The sequence below is a fragment of the Carassius carassius genome, chromosome 22 (genome assembly GCF_963082965.1).
Source record: "Carassius carassius chromosome 22, fCarCar2.1, whole genome shotgun sequence".
NCBI classification, from domain to species: Eukaryota; Metazoa; Chordata; class Actinopteri; order Cypriniformes; family Cyprinidae; genus Carassius; species Carassius carassius.
Window position 1 is genome coordinate 10,800,585 of NC_081776.1, and position 19,430 is coordinate 10,820,014.

At 37.6% G+C, this 19,430-nt stretch overlaps 2 protein-coding genes across 2 annotated transcripts; both read right to left on the reverse strand.

Moving 5' to 3' along the window:
- Positions 1-383: 383 nt before the first annotated feature.
- On the reverse strand, positions 384-12,919 carry LOC132098926 (lamina-associated polypeptide 2, isoforms beta/gamma-like). The gene is made up of 6 exons (XM_059505217.1): positions 12,630-12,919; positions 8,684-8,801; positions 7,173-7,322; positions 6,948-7,090; positions 2,153-2,256; positions 384-1,183 (listed from the first exon to the last, which is right to left on the reverse strand). The coding sequence occupies exons 1-6, from the start codon at positions 12,864-12,866 to the stop codon at positions 835-837; spliced, it is 1,101 nt and encodes a 366-aa protein (XP_059361200.1). The 5' UTR covers positions 12,867-12,919; the 3' UTR covers positions 384-834.
- A 619-nt stretch (positions 12,920-13,538) lies between these two features.
- LOC132098928 (serine-threonine kinase receptor-associated protein-like) lies at positions 13,539-18,098 on the reverse strand. Its single transcript, XM_059505220.1, has 10 exons — positions 17,887-18,098; positions 17,604-17,728; positions 17,340-17,475; positions 17,155-17,236; positions 16,509-16,581; positions 16,300-16,399; positions 16,016-16,153; positions 15,769-15,905; positions 15,490-15,639; positions 13,539-14,242 (listed from the first exon to the last, which is right to left on the reverse strand). Exons 2-10 carry the CDS (start codon positions 17,713-17,715, stop codon positions 14,181-14,183), a joined length of 990 nt encoding a protein of 329 aa, XP_059361203.1. The 5' UTR covers positions 17,716-17,728; positions 17,887-18,098; the 3' UTR covers positions 13,539-14,180.
- Between the last annotated feature and the right edge of the window lie 1,332 nt (positions 18,099-19,430).

The window sequence follows — 19,430 nt, forward strand, 5'->3', positions numbered from 1 at the left end:
CCATATTCTGGCATATACATAAAAAGTACCTGAAAGCTCCCAGCTTTCTCTCATAAATCTACAGCACCTTGTCATGAAAATTAAGTACATTTTCAGAATATTGAATCGTTAATGCATCAGTCTTAAAAGCAGAGTAAAGGGCATAACGGTGGCCATTCTACTCATTGTCCAGTTCTACAAATGTAACATCAAGTATCAGGACCTTACAATGTCACTTAAACTTAAAGAGTATATTTAAGTATATTTATATTAAACTCTCAGTTAGCGTTTAGGTTGTTCAGATTAATTGACATTTTATAAAACTGCTTGTAACTCCAAGATCCTGAAAATTATTCAAATGATAATAAAAATATTAAAATGGCCTTCCATTGCAAAACAATTTATTGAAAATATTTGTATTTCAACAACATACACAAATACTACAAGGGCCTTCAATGGTAAGATATGGCACCTATAAAGAGCTACATGTGAAAATTAATTGCAAAAATACTGTCACAAGTAGACACTAAATGTAGTTTACAAACAATTTGTATTTAGCCAACACCTTCAGCACTTCTACACGTATTCATGGACAGCACCAACATTTATCTGTAAAATAATGTACAAATGAAACGCACACACACACACACACACACAAAGGCAAGAAAAGTGACTGTTAAAATTAAAGCCAGGCTTCATTTGGAAGGAGGTATGAACAGACATGATGCAAAATCTGGGGTTTTCTGTCTTTGTATGAATCTATAAAGATCGCAGATAAAAGTCTACGGCTGCGGAATCAGCAGAGACGTACTGGCGTACGATAAAGAGGGAAGAGTGGGGTGATCTGCGAAACATTCATTTGCTGGTGCTATCATCTGCTCCGCTCTGCTTGAAGAGTCCAATCTCATTAGTCTCCATGGCCTGGTAGACAAAGAACAGGAATCCAGCGACTGCACTGAGCAGCAGAAGCTGCACCCACACTGGCAGGCTGCGCCGCGCTCTGCTCTTCACAGCAGGGGGCGCCACGGGCTTGGAAGCGGTTAGAGGGACTGCGGTCACACGCGGGACAGATCGGGTCTCAGTGTAAGTGGAGGAGGAGCTGGTTTCTCTGAGCTCCTTAAGATGGAGACGGGATTCATCCAACCATGAGTCACCGACCAGGGGCCGGCCAGCTGCTCCTCTGATTGGTCGGCGACAGGTGGCACTAAAAATATATTTGAAAAATTAACTTGATTTAATTTTTCGGAATAAAAAATAAAAAAAATTACTAATAAAAACACTAAGAAAATTTACCTTGTTTTTAAAGATATTTTATATATATATATATGTATAGTACAGACCAAAAGTTTGGACACACCTTCTCATTCAAAGAGTTTTCTTTATTTTCATGACTATGAAAATTGTAGAGTCACACTGAAGGCATCAAGGGCTATTTGACCAAGGAGGAGAGTGATGGAGTGCTGCACCAAAGCAGTAATCAAAGCAAAAGGTGGCTACTTTGAAGAACCTAGATTATGACATTTTCAGTCGTTTCACACCTTTTTGTTATGTATATAATTCCATATATAATTCCACACGTGTTTATTCATAGTTTTGATGCCTTCAGTGTGACTCTACAATTTTCATAGTCATGAAAATAAAGAAAACTCTTTGAATGAGAAGGTGTGTCCAAACTTTTGGTCTGTACTATATATATAAATAAAAACAAGACAAAAATAGACAATTTCCTAAACATACTTTTACTTTGTCTGTACGTCTTAAAAATGTTGGTTTACAGTTGTTTCTTTGCAATCTTTTGGTATTTTTAAAGATTAGCTGAAATCACCGGTTGTTTGTGTATATAAAAATTCAGTTTTAAAGTTCACAACACTCATTTGGCTCAGTTATTTTACCCAAAAAATAAAATGAATGCAACTCATGCCTACAATCACTTGAATAAACCTCTATTATAAGCATGTTAATATTTTTTGGTAGACAAAGTCAGTGTGATACAACTAGTATCCACAATCTTTTATTATTTAAAAATAATAATAATTTGATATTTTATAATTATTTTTTTCTTTCTTTACATTTGTCTAAGTTTAAAGAGAGTTTAAAAACAGATTTTTAAAGACATGGACACACTTCTTTCTGTTTGATCAGTGCAAGTGCTAGAAACCTCTTCCCTCCGTACCTGATTCCAGTCGGAGTGCCGAGGTTTTCACTGGGAAAGATCTCTTTAAGCACATCTCTCTCTACCGTCCTCGGGGTCTGATCAATAGCCGACACCTTTTCAACCTGCGCACAAAGACAGCCACAAAGATGTGAACACTGGTGCGGGATATAACATCACCACAAACATTGCAATGCTGAAGATCCATGTTTCAGGTTTCATTTTTAAAACAAGAGAAACTGGTTTCATCACACCAAAGCCGTGCATAACCGTAGTGTCTCTAAAATCCCAAAGTTTCCCTCATTACCTTTACACACCTGTGGAGCCAAAAACCATAAAGCTCATGAAATTACCATTGGTGTCTTTGGCGTCTCTGTCTGGCTGCTATCAAGTCCTTGGACAGAAGTGATTTGGGGGGGGGGGGGGTAAGCCAGAGCTCTCCTGATAAACCAACAATGTAAATTACAACTTGAAATTCATGTAACATTGTAACCTATTACTGAGTGACACGCACACACACACACACCAGGGATGGAAATTAGCACCGCCACCAGCCAAATGCGGGTGTGTTTGTGTTGTGGCGGGTAAACTCGCTTCACCTACCGGCCACCGTGGCGGGTAAATAAAAATAGCATACCGTTTTACCCGGTCGGTAGACAAAAAAGAAGAAGTTAATTTTCATCCCTGGTATGTGTACAACACCATCAGAAGCAGCTCCGTGGACAAGGGCGGTGTAAACCGGGCTCAAAACGGCGGCGTTGTTCCCAGTACAGTGTTTGCAGCTGAAGTTAGTGCCGCCGGCGGAGTGACATATTTGTTGGTTATTTACTGTACGTTTTATAGCACGCGCTCATGATATACAACATCGCGTGAAGAGTTGAATTTGTTATCGCGCACAAGTTTCCGCATAATGTCACGTCTCTGTCAGAGTAAATCACTCTCATATGCGACTAAATCTTCCTTCTGGCTACTAAATGATGTCTAATATTAATATTAATAAATTATTTAATTTTACTCGCCAGTGTGTTAGTTGGAGGCTAAGTTTAGCACAGATATTTTCACTCGCGAACACACTCTGGCTCTCCGTCAGACGATCTGTGCTTTTTTCCTCAATGGATCCGCAGCGCATCTGTATAGCCTAATGTACCGTGTACTATAGTGTTAATGAGGAGCACAAATCGCCGTCGCTTTCTCTCACACTCACATAGAGAACGAGAGAGAGGGGATTGACGTGCTATATTTAAACAATATTATTTGTTGTATTTTCCTGTCAAAATAACGGCGTTCCTATGGAAGACTTCAGCTTTTAAGAACAGCCAGGTTTTCCGGTAGTGGGTGGAGTTAATGAGTGAACGGCAATCTCATTGGCTGGCGCTCACCTATTATCGTCCATTTTTTGATTTCAGTAAAACAGTTCGAGGGAACACACAAAACCTAATTAATTTTCATGAATCCAGCAGCTCATTAATCCTAAGTGCGTTTTATGGTTTTTATTAGTATGAATCGTATTATTATTATTATCTTATCAGGAGTTTTGTACATTTTTTTTTACAGAAACACTGAATGACCAAAAAAGCACCACCACCAGTCCAGTTAAAACAACTAATAAGCATTCAAACATGGTTATCAAGTTTACTTCTAATTACTAAAGTTCTATTCTTAAATGATACTTGATTATTATAAAGCTTGACTGACTGGCGAGTAAACTAAAAATTAAAATTAAATTAAAATTATTGTTATTATTAATTACTAGCCAATGGCGATCAGATGGCGATTCAATTGCCAAGGTGTCCATAGAGGGTTGTAAGTTGTTATGTAGAAACAACATTGTACCGCTAAACATGTTTGACACCTCTGGCATGACAAGACGCGTAAAAAAAGATTTTTACTTGAAAAAGTAAAAAAGTATTACTTGAGATTAAATAAACTGCTTAAGTATTGTAGATCTTGTAGTATTAATTTTCACATGCAGTTACACATGGTCAGTTAAAAACAAGAAAGTGGCTGGTAAAAAACATTGAGTGGCTGGTAGATTTTGAAATTAAAAAAAAGTTAATTTCCATTCCTGACACACACCAATTTCCAACTCAATTAAATGTGATGCTTTCATTCTCAAGTTGATACCTTGTCAGCAGAAGTGGCACAGTATAAACCAGATATGGTTGACTGGTAAGGAGTTGTGATGTTTTAGTGATTCTGCACAATCAGTTGCAGACATATAGGAGCACTCTGAGGGTTTGGGATCCTTTGGCTCTACCTTTAATGACACCATTAAAATTTTTTTAAAAAACACTGTGGCACTAGAAAATGAGCTGCATCATGTTCATGTGTGAGGTTTATTCTGGAACTACCAAAGGTTGTGCTTTCACCCTCACCTGAGGAATAAAGACCTCCTTCAATACTAAGGGCTCAGAGCAATCCTAAGAGACATGACTTCCAAACCTGTATGAATATTTCTTCTGTTGAACACAAAAGATGATATTTTGAAGAATGTTGGTAACCAAATGCTGGTAGCCATCAACTTCCACAGTATTTTTCCATACTATAGAAGTCACTGAAAACCTATTTACAGTAGTTGCCAACGGTCTTCAAAACACCATCTTTTGTGTTCAACAGAAGAAACTCACTCACAGATTTAGAACAACTTGCAAGTGAGTAAATTATATAATTTCATTGATAACTTTATTTGTTTTGCCTTTTATGTCAAATTTAGATCTCAGACAAGGGCTTTTAAGCAGGAAGACACCTCATCAGTAACAGGAGCCTCATTCAAATTAGTCTTAGATGAGAGCTTTGACATCTTATCTGTGAGCAAAGATAAGATTCTTTGTTGGCTTGAATATAAAGGACAAAAGCATGTTCATAAAGCAAGGATGATATTTTAGACAGTTGGCACTAGGCCAGTTTCATGGCCACCTACCACAAGTCCTGTTCTTCTCCTGTCTTGAGTAACATGATGAGAGCTCAGAGTTCTCCTGAAAACGCCACACATGCATACAAACCTCATTAACCATTGAGTAATAAAGTATATATCAGCTTTGGCTCATTTGTGGAGCAAATAGGAGCTCAACCAAACCCTGTACACCCGTGTGCAAACCCAAATAGTTTTTTAACTTTAATTACCACACACAGAAACCTAGTGATGCACATTAATATCATAACAACAAATTATGTTACAATGTCGTTGCTTGCAGGAACTAACTGATCCAGCCTTTGAGAAGATCTCTGCAACTTTCTCTTTATGTTGAATACTGGAAAATCCTCCTCCTGCTTATGTGCCTCATCCTCCTACACATCACACAATGAAAGGTCTAGAGTTTTCCATACATGAACAAATGGCGTATCTAAATTCTTACAGCAGGTATGACAACATTCAGATGTGGAGCAGTCAATGTGAAAATATGCAGGAAGGAATATCACATGGGGAAAAAAATTGCAACCCAGTACTAGAGACAAAAAATATATATATATATATATTTTTTAAATAGTAAAAGCTTTGTTGGGAGCATATTATTAGCTATTTGTTTACAACTGACTTGAACAAGTCTACACAGAAATGCAAAACCTTCACACAGGAATGAGAAAGTAAAGTGCGCCTGGAGGAAGGGAGGGAGGAAGAAGATAAACTGGATTAAAGTCTGGGCCAAGTTGAAGTTAAAGTGAAAGAGAGAAGGGATATGAAATGGTAGGAGTGCTAGCTGTAATTGAGATCATGTGAACATATCTTCAGTCTGCAGAGTTTGCTTCATTTGCCACATACGCACAACTTCTGCCAGACTGATCAAATCGGCCTTAGACTAATCATTTACTCCTGTAACCAGATGCATTTCTGAATAAAATAACATCAATATATTAATGACAAAGGCAAAACATTACTTTATACACCAGGAATTGTTTAAACTGTGAAAAGTAGCCATTATATACCAGAATTAAGCCCAACTAAATGAAAAGTTAAAATCAATGCCAAAATGGCTGTCATACAGAAAAAAAAAGGTTTTAAACATTCATTAAAGGTGCTCTAAGTGATGTCACACATCTTTTAGGCCAAAACATTTTTTGTCACATCCAGCAAACATCTCCTCACTATCTGCATGTCCCCTGAACACACTGTAAAAAAAACGTGGTCTCTCTAGACACCACAGGCTCCACAAACAACAAGAAAAACAAACTGGGCTCACCCACACCACAAAACATAAGAAACTGTTACAGCCAGTAACCGACAAGAAAGATTTGGGGATGGGGTTTGGGGGGTTAGTGCACGGATGAGGAGGAGGGAGGGTCTAGCTAGCCTCCGTTTAGTTTGACAACAATTTGAACGTCAACAAGAAGTTACGACTCCCGGCATTGCTTCGAGCACCTTTAAATATTACAAATATCATTTTATCTTTATTTTGGAATAAAAGAGCAATGATGAAGTGTTCACAATAAGACTATGTGTTAAAGTAAATGTGATTTTGACTTCATATGGAGTTGATTAATAGAAATTTTTACACTGCCGTTCAAAAGGGTTTAGGATTAGTGTGTTTTTTTTATGACTAAAGAAGCCTCTTATGGTCACCAAAGCTGAATTTATTTGATGACAAACGGTAATTTGTGCAATATTATCACGATTTCAAACAATCGTTTTCTATTTGAATACATTTAAAATGCAATTTACTCCTGTGATGGTAAAGCTACATTTTCAACAGCCATTAACACCAGTTTTGTATATGAACAGTAGTGTAGTGTAGTGCCACCTCAGTCCCTAGATACCAACAGCTAGAGCTCGACCACCCAAAAGGCAAGGAAAAGCACAATGCACAAGCTTGCTCCTCACCTTGTTGTGCTGGCCACTGCGTGTTCTGCTGGTCACTGGGGTTTTCCCTCTGCTCCGGGTTGGTCTCTCCACAACTGGGATCGGCTCGGCCTCTACATCCGGTTCAGGTTGGGGCACAAACACAGGAGCTTGAGCTATGGTTTCTGACAAATAGGCAAAGGAGCATTTTTTTACATTTATTTCTATAAGTATGTGCCTAAATAAAGGGATCTTTTGGCCCATTACCTTCCTCCTTGTCGCTGTACTGGTCTGAGTCTGTGTTGCCATTCGGGCTGCCGTCTGTCTGTGATGTCTCTGATGGAGGGGCCAAAGTCTGAGGAGGACCTTGATCCAACAGCTTCTGAAGCCTCTTCTCGTAAATCTTCCGAGTGGACGCTGATGAGAAGACATTGGTCAATGTCAGTGTCAGTAGAGTTCTTCGGAGCATGACAGACAACGCTGCTGAAAAATATCGTCTGATTTAGATGAAAATTTCTTTGCCTATTCAAAACGAGCAGTGAGAAAGTCAGCTGCTTTATCGTAGGAGCTTTCCAACATCCATTTAAGGACATTATAACTATTCAGGCCAGAGTTGGATAAACACGCAAAGCTGGATGCTAGGTGAAACTGCCGATTTAGGACCACAATTTTTTTGTTGCTTGTTTTGCGCTGTGACAAAAGACAATGTGTGCATATTACATTTCATGATGTTTTTATAGTATTATATTAGATTTCATGTCCACACATGTAAAAATAAATGTATTTCATGCCTTCTTTATGCTTACAGTTCATTGTACTTTTTTCTGGCAACATTTATTTCATTATACATTTAATTTAGTCTGTTAAACCCCCCCATATATATATATATATATATATATATATAAAGAGGAATAAAAAACATTTCAGTACATATCTTAAAATATCTTATATCAAACAAATGCTGTTTATCATACAGTGGCACCATTTATTGCAGTTACTTTTAAGCAACTGTTCCCAGGTTTTTTTTATTTTAAGGAATATACGAAGCCAGTTCTCATTCAACAAGTGTAGTTCACACACACCCCAACTTTTATGCTGTATTCATTGCGTCACATGCCACTTGGTTTGACATGGTTTTAACACAATGATGTAGGGCTGCAACTAAAGATTATTTTGATAATCGATCAGTTGGTCGATTAATCGGATGAAAACTCCTATTTTCTTTATTTAATTTTTACTGACAAAAACACTATTCCACATTCTTCCCAATGTCCTTAAAACAAATGTGCCAACTGAATGCCATGAAAACATACAGTGCTTAATTTATTAGATCACCTGTCATAAGACAAAGCAAATATTTTAGGAATCTGTCAAAATTCTAAAAATGTTATTTTAATTTTTGTAATAAGAGGGCCTTCTTTGCCTTTGATAACTGCTCACATGCTTGCTGGCATTGTTTAGGGCAGCTTGGATCACATACTTTTCCAGCAGGAGCTCATTCTGTTTCCTCCAATATTTGTAGATGCGTTTTGTCCATAGAAATGCGTTATTCATTGCTGTAATTTGATGCAACCGGCTCCAGTTGTACGTGCACTGTGGGCAGACCCCGACTAATTGACAATGAGAATCATCGAATTCAAATAATCAAATTTTATTGATTAGTTGTTGCAGCCCTACAATTATGCTCGGTGTAAGTGCCCAAATACTTACGGTTGAAATGATACATTATGTGCAATATTTACACTTTACAGGGAGTTTGAATGTAATAAACGGCTCACCAACAATGGGTCCAGTGATCAGGCCATACTTCAGTAACAGATCTTTCAAAGCCTCGTTGCTCAATTCAGTGACATCAACATCCTCTGGACGAACTTTGTCTGTTTTCCTGGTGGCTTTCTGTGAAGATGATTCAGTGAAGAATCAGTTCTGTGACTTATCATTTTCAGCTTAATATTCACATACACTTTGCAAAAAAATGAGAAAATATATATATATATATATATATATATATATATATTGGCATGAAGGTAAAGTATCGGCGCTTGTTAAGCAATAGGTGTCTGCCTGACAGGCTCCTGATTACACACTGAAACAAGACGTGAGCGAAACAAGTGCCCTGCCTGCTCTGAAATGCAAGGTAGTTTCAAAGGAAAATGAGAGTACATTCATTACATCCCCAGACCATAAACATACTATACACACTATTACCTTTTTGAGAAACTCAGGAGCTCAGCGCCAACTGGGTGGAGCTTAAAACAAGCCCTATTGAGAAAACACGCCTATCATGTAAGTACAGGAGCAAATGTTCATTTGAATAAACCAATCAAGTTAAATTAGGCAGTGAAAAGAAAAAAAAAAAATCAATAATGCTTATGCAAAGTTCCATAGAGATAGTGGCATTAGAGACTGAAGGCATTGCAAACAGACTTTGAGTGGGACAAAGCACGAACAATGAAAATCCAGCCACATTCCCTTGTGTCGAGCCCCGCTCCACAAACACGACCATGTGACCGAGGAGAAATGGTGAAAACAGAGAGGAGGAGGAGAGAATGTGTTACGAGGAGCAGGAGATCGTGAAGGCGCATGAGCTTCAGGAAGGGGCCTTCAGAGGAGCTGATCTGGAACACTGCCTACTCAAAAAAAAAAACTTTCATAATCACAGCATTCCAGCAGGATGGAGGGAGAAAAACCTTTCCTTTGTCCATGGACAACACCCTCATGCCTACAAAATGTTGTACATACAGTGACTTTTTTATATTTTGCAGTAATTTGTCAGATTAAGCTTTTGCTTTTCTGACATTTCTGGTTCCAAGTTTAAGATCAGCAAGATTTATGGGCCATTGCAGAGCTGGTTTTTCACAAAAGCATAATCTAGTCCAGATACTTTTACAATGGATTGAAGAGGTCGAACATGAGATCAAACGACCGAATTCTAAAAATTGAGAATGATGTACACTATTGTGCGTTAATAAAAAAACATGCCAAAGAGGAGCGTCTTGCACGTTTCTGAAACTACTATCTGAGAGACAGTAACTTCAAAGAGGAATGCATCACACACATCTGGCAACCGAAGCAGAAATTCCTCTTCACAAGAAAGTATTTCCTCAATAAAGGGACCAAACCCACTATAAAAACAGCCTTGTCATACTCTCATCTTATTCTTATATTAGTTCCCATTCGATCAAGTCAGGTGTTTTCAAAATAAGGTCCAGGGACCCCCAGTGGGGGGGGGGACAATAAGTGTTTTTCTGTACCATAGTGAGTACGGAAAAACATTATTTTTATATTTGTAATATTAATGTTCAAAGTAAATTGCATCTTTATACATGACAGGCACACACAGAGATATATACTATACACACAAGAGCTGCCATTTAAATTTTGAAATCCAAAATCCCCGATTTAAGCGATTTGTTTACCAGCTGAACTTAGAGTAGTCTTTCATACCTGATAAATACTTACTGGCATATTATTGCTAAAGAAAAATATCTTGGCAGGCAAGATGAAGAGGGGGTTAATGACAGAGAAACTCTCATTCAGGAAGAGTTCACAATGACAGGCCACACTACCTCATTCACTAGCACTGGAGTAGAGAGAGGTGCCTTTAACATCAGACATCTAACCTTATGTTAAAACATAAAAGGACTCTGTGTAGTTGTCTGGGTGGAGGGTTGAGGTAATCTGGTTCTCAGAACAACTTGAAACTAAACATTTATACACATTTTTAAATAATGGAAACAATAGACACACCCTTACCTGGTAGAAAAACTAAAGTTTATTCAAGAACAGTCTGGCTTTATTTTGCGTTTATGAAATTGCTATTGGTATTAAAACATGAGCAACAAATATAGAGAAGTGAAGGGGGGAAATGCTCTCACTTCTCTAAGACCAGGTGTTTAATTACTTCAGTGGTATTTATGAAATCACCAGATTTAGATGCAGATCAAAACAAAACCGTGTGCGTTCTTTAAAATTACCATGGTACGCTAGGTAAGAATTACGTACAAATTTCCACAGTATGGATCTTCCCTGAAGTGTACGTTTCATGTGACTTGTATTGACACGCCTGAAAGCAATAATGTGGAACTGATTAGGTAACATATAGCGGAGTAAGATTCACAACAACTTAAAATCTCTGCAAAGTCATGCATTTATGATTTTAAACACTTCAATCAATTAAATCAGACCGACGCACTTACGCGGGAAATAGGAAGTCTGAGTAGCGTTCGAATCGGTTCTTTCAAACGGTTAGCTTGAAACCCCTGCTCTAAAAATGATTATTTTAAGACACCACGTAAAAGCGTACCTGATATTTCTGCACGACATGTTATTACAATAAGCGTTCAAATAAAGCGATAAATACATTTAGCTGTTCAGACTACATTTGTCGTTAAATGTGTTAACTAACATGAGTTTTGATTATATCTTAAAGTGTTAGTTCACACAAATAGCAAAATTATGTAAATTAATAACTTACCCTCATGTTGATCCGAAAACCGATGCAACCGGTTCTTGACTCGTGAACGAGTCAGTCTATTGTTCGCTATCTGGCTCGGCTCGGTGTTCATCTTCAGTTCTCTCTTCACAGCAGTTCAGTCAGTGTACTGTTTGAGTGCATGCATTACTCCGGGATATTGGTTTGTTTGAACTCAGAGGGAGTGTCAGCCACATTAAAAAAGTTAACAGCTTAAGTCATTTGTGGATTAATGCGTATTAGAGATGCGAACCGTTTAAAACGATTCAGTTCGATTTGGTGAACTGAATGATTCGTTCGCGAACCGGATATCCAGACTGCTTTGTTTTGAACTCTCTCACACAACAGACACGGAAGAAGACAATGCTGAATAAAGTCGTCGTTTTTGCTATTTTTGGACCAAAAATGTATTTTCGATGCTTCAAAAAAATTCTAAAAGACCCTCTGATGTCACATGGACTACTTTGATGATGTTTTTCTTACCTTTCTGTACATGGACAGTATACCGTACACACAGCTTCAATGGAGGGACTGAGAGCTCTCGGACTAAATCTAAAATATCTTAAACTGTGTTCCAAAGATAAACGGAGGTCTTATGGGTTTGAAACAACATGAGGGTAAGTTATTAATTACATAATTTTGCTATCTGGGTGAACTAACCCGTTAATGGCGTAACGTTACTATGAGCCCAAGTTGGGTTAGCTATGATTCAACCTATAAAAAGTCATTCTGAACCAAAATATTATTTGCATTTACGTGAATCAATGGTAAAAACATGATCAAATATTGTCAATGTATTACTGCATGTTTAATCTAATATTATTCCATTAAATATATGTTGTGAGTGTGATAAAATTACATATATTTATAACATTTATGTTGTGTAACACTTCTATTCTACTAATTCACTGTTTGTAAACGTTCTTTCAGACATTTTTTGTAATATAGCTCAATTGATTCACTGAAATGATCCAACTCAAAATAACGATTCGTTCACGAATCGGCCACCATTAGTAAAAGTTGCCGTGCCATGCCGGTTTGTTTTCATTTGTGAGACATGCATTGGCAAACCGGACACTTTTGACATGCATTAAACTTACTCTAACCTCGAGCATCTTTTTGATTTAACTGATAAAAATCGCAACTGCGAATTGCATCAAATTCTGGTTCGTTTTATATGGAAATCAAATAACCAGACAAAAAAAGCAAGCATTTTCAAACCAAGTCAGATCAACGATCAACCAACCCACCCTGCCAGAGCGGCTCCTGTTGGAGACCACGGGGGCTGGAGGCAGTTCCTCGTCGCTGGAGAAGACATCCGGAGAGCCGCTGCTCTTTTTGTTTTGCGCGGTCAGATTCTTTAAGTACAGCTGCACGTACACGTCCTTCTTCTGGTCACCGTTCGGCAGAGCCACATTATGGGCCAGCAGTGCACTTTTAAGCTTATCTTTAGTGAGCACAGACGGGTCCTCCAGAAATTCCGACATGTCTGTTAGCTTGACCAGGACACAATCGCTGGCTGAGAGACTGATTTATTTTATGGGATCAGTGACCATCTTAGAAAAGAGACCCCTATTGGACGCGTTCTGCAGAAAGAAGCGCTCTGATTGGTTGTTAGACTATTTAAACTCACTGGCGATAAATAGACGGGTTGAACCACTTGTTTATAAAAGATAGATCAATTAAGATTTGATTAGAACTAGAAAAGTGGACTGGTTGGCATTTGAAGAGCAGAATATCACAGCATTACGTTATTTGTAATATAACGCTTTGGAATTAAAACTTTTATATTATCTGATAAATAAAAACTAGTGCTGTCAAATGATTTATCGCGATTAATCGCATCCGAAATAAAAGTTTTTCTTTACAAAATATATAAGTGTGTACTGTGTATATTTATTATATACATATCACATGCATGTATATATTTAAGAAATATTTTATGTTTATATATTATATTCATATATAATATACAATATATAAATGTTTATACATGTAAATATTTCCAAAATATATACTGTATGTGTGTTTATTTCTATATACATAATAAATAAACAGCACACATACATATATTACATAAACAAAAACTTATTTGGATGTGATTAATCGCGATTAATCGTTTGACAGCACTAATAAAAATACAAATACAAAGAAAAATGTTCCATTTGATAAAGGTACGTCGTCATTTTATTGGCCAAATTATACAACTTGTTGCAACCAAAGACAAAATTATTAAAGAACTTAAGTCACTTTTTAACATATTTCCCAGGCTGTCGCGGAAAATATTTACCACAAATTCACACTACTTTTGATAAACACTTAAATAACACGTTCCTCAGGAGCACTTCCGCTGAGAGATGATATCAACCCAACATTGAACTCATTAACAAACAAAATGTACTGAAAGCACATGTTGTAACACCAAAAACAAAAAGAAGAAAAATAAAAAATCTTAACGAAAGTGATCACAGTGCTGCAGAAATGGACCGCTTGTGAAGGAGCTGACTAGTGCATCATGGGTATCAAAGAAAGAGCAGGCAGCTGGAGGATTAGCATCTGAACTAGCGCTCTCAGCTCAACCGCCGTCTCCTGATGCTCATTTCAACAATGTGTATATGCGTGATGGTTTATCTCCACGCTCAAAAGTCATGCTCGGCAGTGCGGTCCGTCTCATGTGAAGAAGGGTGGTGGCACAGCACTCTGCTGGGGTGTGGTTTCTTTGACCCATCCCGTCCCCTGACCTCTCCCTCTCCTGTGATCTCTCCTCCTTTGCCTCATTGTCTCCCTCTTTCTCTCCCAACTCAGGCCTTGATCTCTGCTGGAGGGCAGTACAGGACTTCAGAATTCTCTGATGACAGCTCCTCTGAAAGGGACAGAGAGATTTTAGTGTAGGATACATGATCTGATACAGAAGGCCACATATGAAGCCTATTCCTGACCTATGAGGCACTTCAAATAGTCACAAAAAAAATCACTGATACCCAAATAACTTAATATTGAATTACTGATGAGCAGGCATTTGATTTGTTCTCATTCAGCTATAATCATGCCAGAATAATAATCATGACACAATAACAGACCGTGTGTAAAACTCTTAGATGTATTTAAAAGATTCTATGCTGCGAAGTTTAAATATTTCACATACTTTTGAAAATCCAGCATTCAGCTGATCCTGATAAGCGCTCATAACAGCTTTCTTCTAACATAAGGGGGTTTGACGTCACAGCATATTTGTTTCTAGGCGGAACGCCAAAGAATGTGATATGCACATCTCCCGGAAATCTTGTATAATTCAACCAATCCGATGACGACTTTGAAACTCCCAAAGTGTTTTCAATTTTGTGAGCCATATGCATCAGACGTTCAGCCAGCGGTCCATGAGCGTGACGTCTGAGGCTGAGACTAAGGCAGTGACATCTGTCATCAGCCTTTCAAATCTAATGACAGTGCTGCAATTCTGCTGGACTTAGTGCTTATAATATAGCATTGTTATATTTTCTATATTGCAAGCTTTTCTTTTGGTCAATTAATAGAAGCGTATTAGACTGATAATGTACGTTTAGTTTAGACTTTCAGAAATAAAGTGTACATCTTTTTACATTTTTGTGATGTTGACACTGGTGACAAAAAATATGAAATTTCTATGGTATCAAACATTTTGATATCATGAAGACCTCATTTAAAGCAAAAATAACTATATTGTGGTATATACCGTTACTGTGAAATAAAATTACTCCTATACTCCATCCCTAAACTGTAAAATAAAAGTATAGGAGCACTGAGGATAAACATACTGATACTACTAATAAGTGTTTTTTTTTTATTAAAGTCTTAAAGTCTTTATTTAAGTCTTAATTTCTTTATTTTAAAATGTTAAACCACCAAGCTTTCACTTCAGTGGAAAACCCTGCAGAGAACCCTTAAAACGTCTGTTTTGTTGACAACAGTTGGATTATAAGCAGCACAAGTTCTCATTACATTACATACACGTGTTAAGTGACCCAAGCTCAGAGTAGCATTTACTGCAAACTGAGCTGCTCAGAGACACCTTTTGCAGCCTGACATACTAACATTCTTGACAGTATCTTCACAGTATCTTTGTAAACTTACCAGGCAGGACACATTTCCACAGGCCGTATGTTTTCCCTACAGCTGTCTGCCACAGACGCAGAGTGCCATCCTCTGAGCCACTGGCATACAGCTCTCCATCAGGGCTAAACCGCACACAGTGTATGGGTCCGAAATGACCCTTATATGACTCTGAAAGAGAGACAAACTTAATGTCAAGCATGAAGAAATGAGTATAAATTCATGAGCCTGTCTATAATAATAAGCTTTGTTTTTTAAATAATGTAGTTAATTACATTAACTCAGGAACTTTATTCCTACCCATTTCCTCTTTGGTGGTGTAGTCATATTTATAAAGCTTGAAGTCATCTCCTCCTGCCACAAAGAAGTCTTTCTCAGGATGCAGTGAGGCAGAGTGAATGGAAGCAGGGGCATCAACAGTCTTAATCAGATCCAAACTGAAGAAAACAGAAACCGTTCGACTTTCAGTTCTTGATGCATTTTAATTGCATGTTTTTTTAGCCCCTAAAGTAATATTTGCATGATTTGACCAATTGTAGCCATCTACCTGTGGGCTTTGTAGAAAGCAATGGTCCTCCCGTACGTGATGACAAGGATCTCCCCATCAGGAATGTACTCCATGCTGCTAACTGAGGCATCAAACGACAGAGTCTTCACTGCCTCCTTTGTGTTCTTGTCCCAAAGTCTACACATGAAAGACAACACACACTCAGAATCAGACACTCATACATAAACCGACATATATAGACATACTGTAAAATATCTGTCTGCAAAAAAAAGTATCTACTGTAAAATTCAAAGACTTCATCCATTACCATTTTGGCCACTTACCGGACAGTTTTGTCATCAGCAGCTGAGAGAATCTGTTGGTCATTGTTACACCACAGAGCTTTCTTTATGGCAGAGGTGTGGCCTGCAATCTCCTGGGGTTCTGCATTACAAATGCCATTTAGCTGAACATGTCAATTTATCTTTAAGCAGTTATGACTGGGAATTGGATTTTGAGAATCAAAACAAATCAAAAATGTCACTTTACATACCTGCTTCAGGTTTGCTGAGATCATAGATGCGCAGCACTTTATCATTCCCACCAGTCAGGAGACAGTTACTGTCCTGTTGATTTAACAAATGCAGATAAAAATCTCTTCATTTAAAAAAAACGACTCCGCCCAATTAACAGTGTTTGAAAATATGATATGATGTGACATCATTAGAACTGAGAAAATAAATTTTAATATCGTTCAGCCTTAGATCTCAACATTTTTGTATTTGAAAACTGTTTTCATTGCTTTGAGTAGATTTTAAATATTTAATGCAATAAGTAAACTAATAAATAAGTAATATATTTAAAATTAAGTATTTCACTTACATAAGAATTTTGTAAGTACACTATTGTTTCTAAAAGTTGGGGTCTGATTTTTTTAATGCTTTAAATGCTCACAAAGGCTGCATTTTTTATTTTTGACAAAAAAATGTCATGAAACATTATAATTTATAGTAACTTGCTACTATTTGAATTATTGAAAAGGAAAGTAACTTTTCTATTTTAATTAATTTTGAAATGTAATTTACTCCAGCGGTGACAAATCTGAATTTCCAGTAGCGATTACTCTTCAGGTGTCACACAATCCTTTAGAACCATTCCAATACGCTGATTTAGTGTGGGCTCTCTGCATCATGTCTTACCTGTGTGAAGTTCACAGATTTTACAATGTGCTTGTGTGCCAGTGTGAGGACCTCATCACCAGTGACAGCGTCCCATACCTTTCTGCCAGATTCCAATAAATAAAAGGTAAAATAACGTTTCACCAACATTACTTAACCCATATCATTAATTTTTAAAATTTTTTTTTGCTATTGCTTGTACTTACGCTGTAAAATCTGCTGCGGCTGTAGCTGCTTTTGTAGCATCTTTATTTAAGGTGGCACCCCAGACAGCACCCTTGTGACCCAAGAACGTCCCGATCCAGTCCCCTGTGTCTCCCTGGCGCAACATAGGTTTGCCATCTGCAATAGTCATTGCAATTAATCTATAGACAGACTTTAAACAAATTGTTACTCTACATGCTCAATGCCCAGCAAGCACACCATGTTTTCTTTTAAGGGTTGGTTTTAAGATTTCATAACACACCTACCTTTACAAGCGCTAATGAGGAAATATCCATAAGGAGTTATTCCACTGAACGCCAGATCCACAACAGGTCTGGTGTGACCAGAGCAGGTGAGAGGAGTCTGTCTCATAGCCATACTCACTGGAGACCTAACAAAAAATAAATAAAAAACAATTACAGGGTACATTTGGGATTTTACTCAAAAACAGCTACACGTGTATGTCTGAAAACAAGGTATTTAACAGGACAGGACAGAGCAGATGTGCTGGCTAACACAGGCTTGGCTAGCTAGGAAACCAATCATTACCTTGCAAAGACAGCAAAACAACGACACACACCAGTACTTTGTGGCCAAATTACGTATCGGGGGGGACCGTGGAGCTCAGAGCTGCACTCCCAGCTACAGTGCTGTGCCACCAGCTACACGAGGTGTGTGTGAGTGTGAAAGCTATACTCAAGCCCTCGCTATCGCTACAGGAACATAATGGAAGCACTAGCGTGAAAACCGGCCATCATTTCCGGCCCGCGGCGCCACGGGATTGGTCAGAATCTTGTCACGTGGAGTGCTATAGAGTCCTTTTTCTAACACCAAGCGCATACAACATGCTTGCTAACGCGTATGGTCAAATGTTAATTATGTAATATACAAAAGAAGAAAAGCCTATAAGGGAAGCTTATAGCCGTGTATATGAGAACATTTATTTTCATTATTATGAGGTACGAGCTCAAAAATGACGAGAACGTTGTTATTATTAGGCCGTACGGAATTATAAAGAGAAAGCGTTTCAATATTATTTAATTATTGTCTTAATAAGAAACGCATTTTAAACAGAAAATTTACTTTCAATCCTTAAAGTAAACTTTTTGAGCCATGGAGCGCCCTCCATTCCTAAAATTTGAACTATGCTGCCCATTTTCTTTTTTAATTTCTTTTTATAAATACAGTGGTCACGAGATGTAGGCTGTTACACATAAACAGGTATCGGAGGGAAGTGTTTTACATACAAAGATTCAGGTGCAAACGTTGTTTTAAAATTAGGTAACATCTAGTGATGCTTTATTATTATTAATGCTCAGAAACCGCATAGAAACAATAATACACAACTACCAACTAATAAAATGATAAACAATGGCAACAAAATAAAATAAAGAAAGAATAAAAAAAAAGGGGGGGGGGGGGGGGTTAAATACATTAACCTGGAGATGAAATGTACCTGCCATCACAGAGTTACAAACAGATAACGTTTTTTTTAAGACAATTGGATCAATGAAAGGTATAGCTCAAATTCTTTAAAGAAAACAAAAAGTTGTATTCTGTGATGTCATGATAATGCCAGGGTCATTACCTGTTTTAAAGGCAGGGGAGAAATTTCTGGATAGACTCCCATAACATACTGGATGGATAGATATATAGCTAAATATAATGATAAAGTATTATTAACTTGACAAATAAATGTGCATTTATTCACCAATCAATCCGTACATATTTATATGGTTTATTTATAGTCTAAGTCCTTTGTTACATTTATATTACGTCAATCTGAAACTGTAATGCTTGTGATTGCCATTAATCACAGGTTGCTTGCTACACCTTAGATTATTTTATCTCGCTAAAAGCTATTCAAAATGAACGACAGTGAGCACACATTTTCATGACTCGAAAACAGTAAAGCAAACACGAAAGCCTTTCTACCTTAAGCATTATCTTAGTGACACAGTAACGCTGTAGATGTAAAGCATTGTGAGTGTGAGTCATATAGTACCAGCATGCACTGCGAGAGTCTCTGAAAGCACCGGTTTGGGATCACCGCACTGAGAAATCGAATCACTTTAGCGAATCGGTTCGTTCGC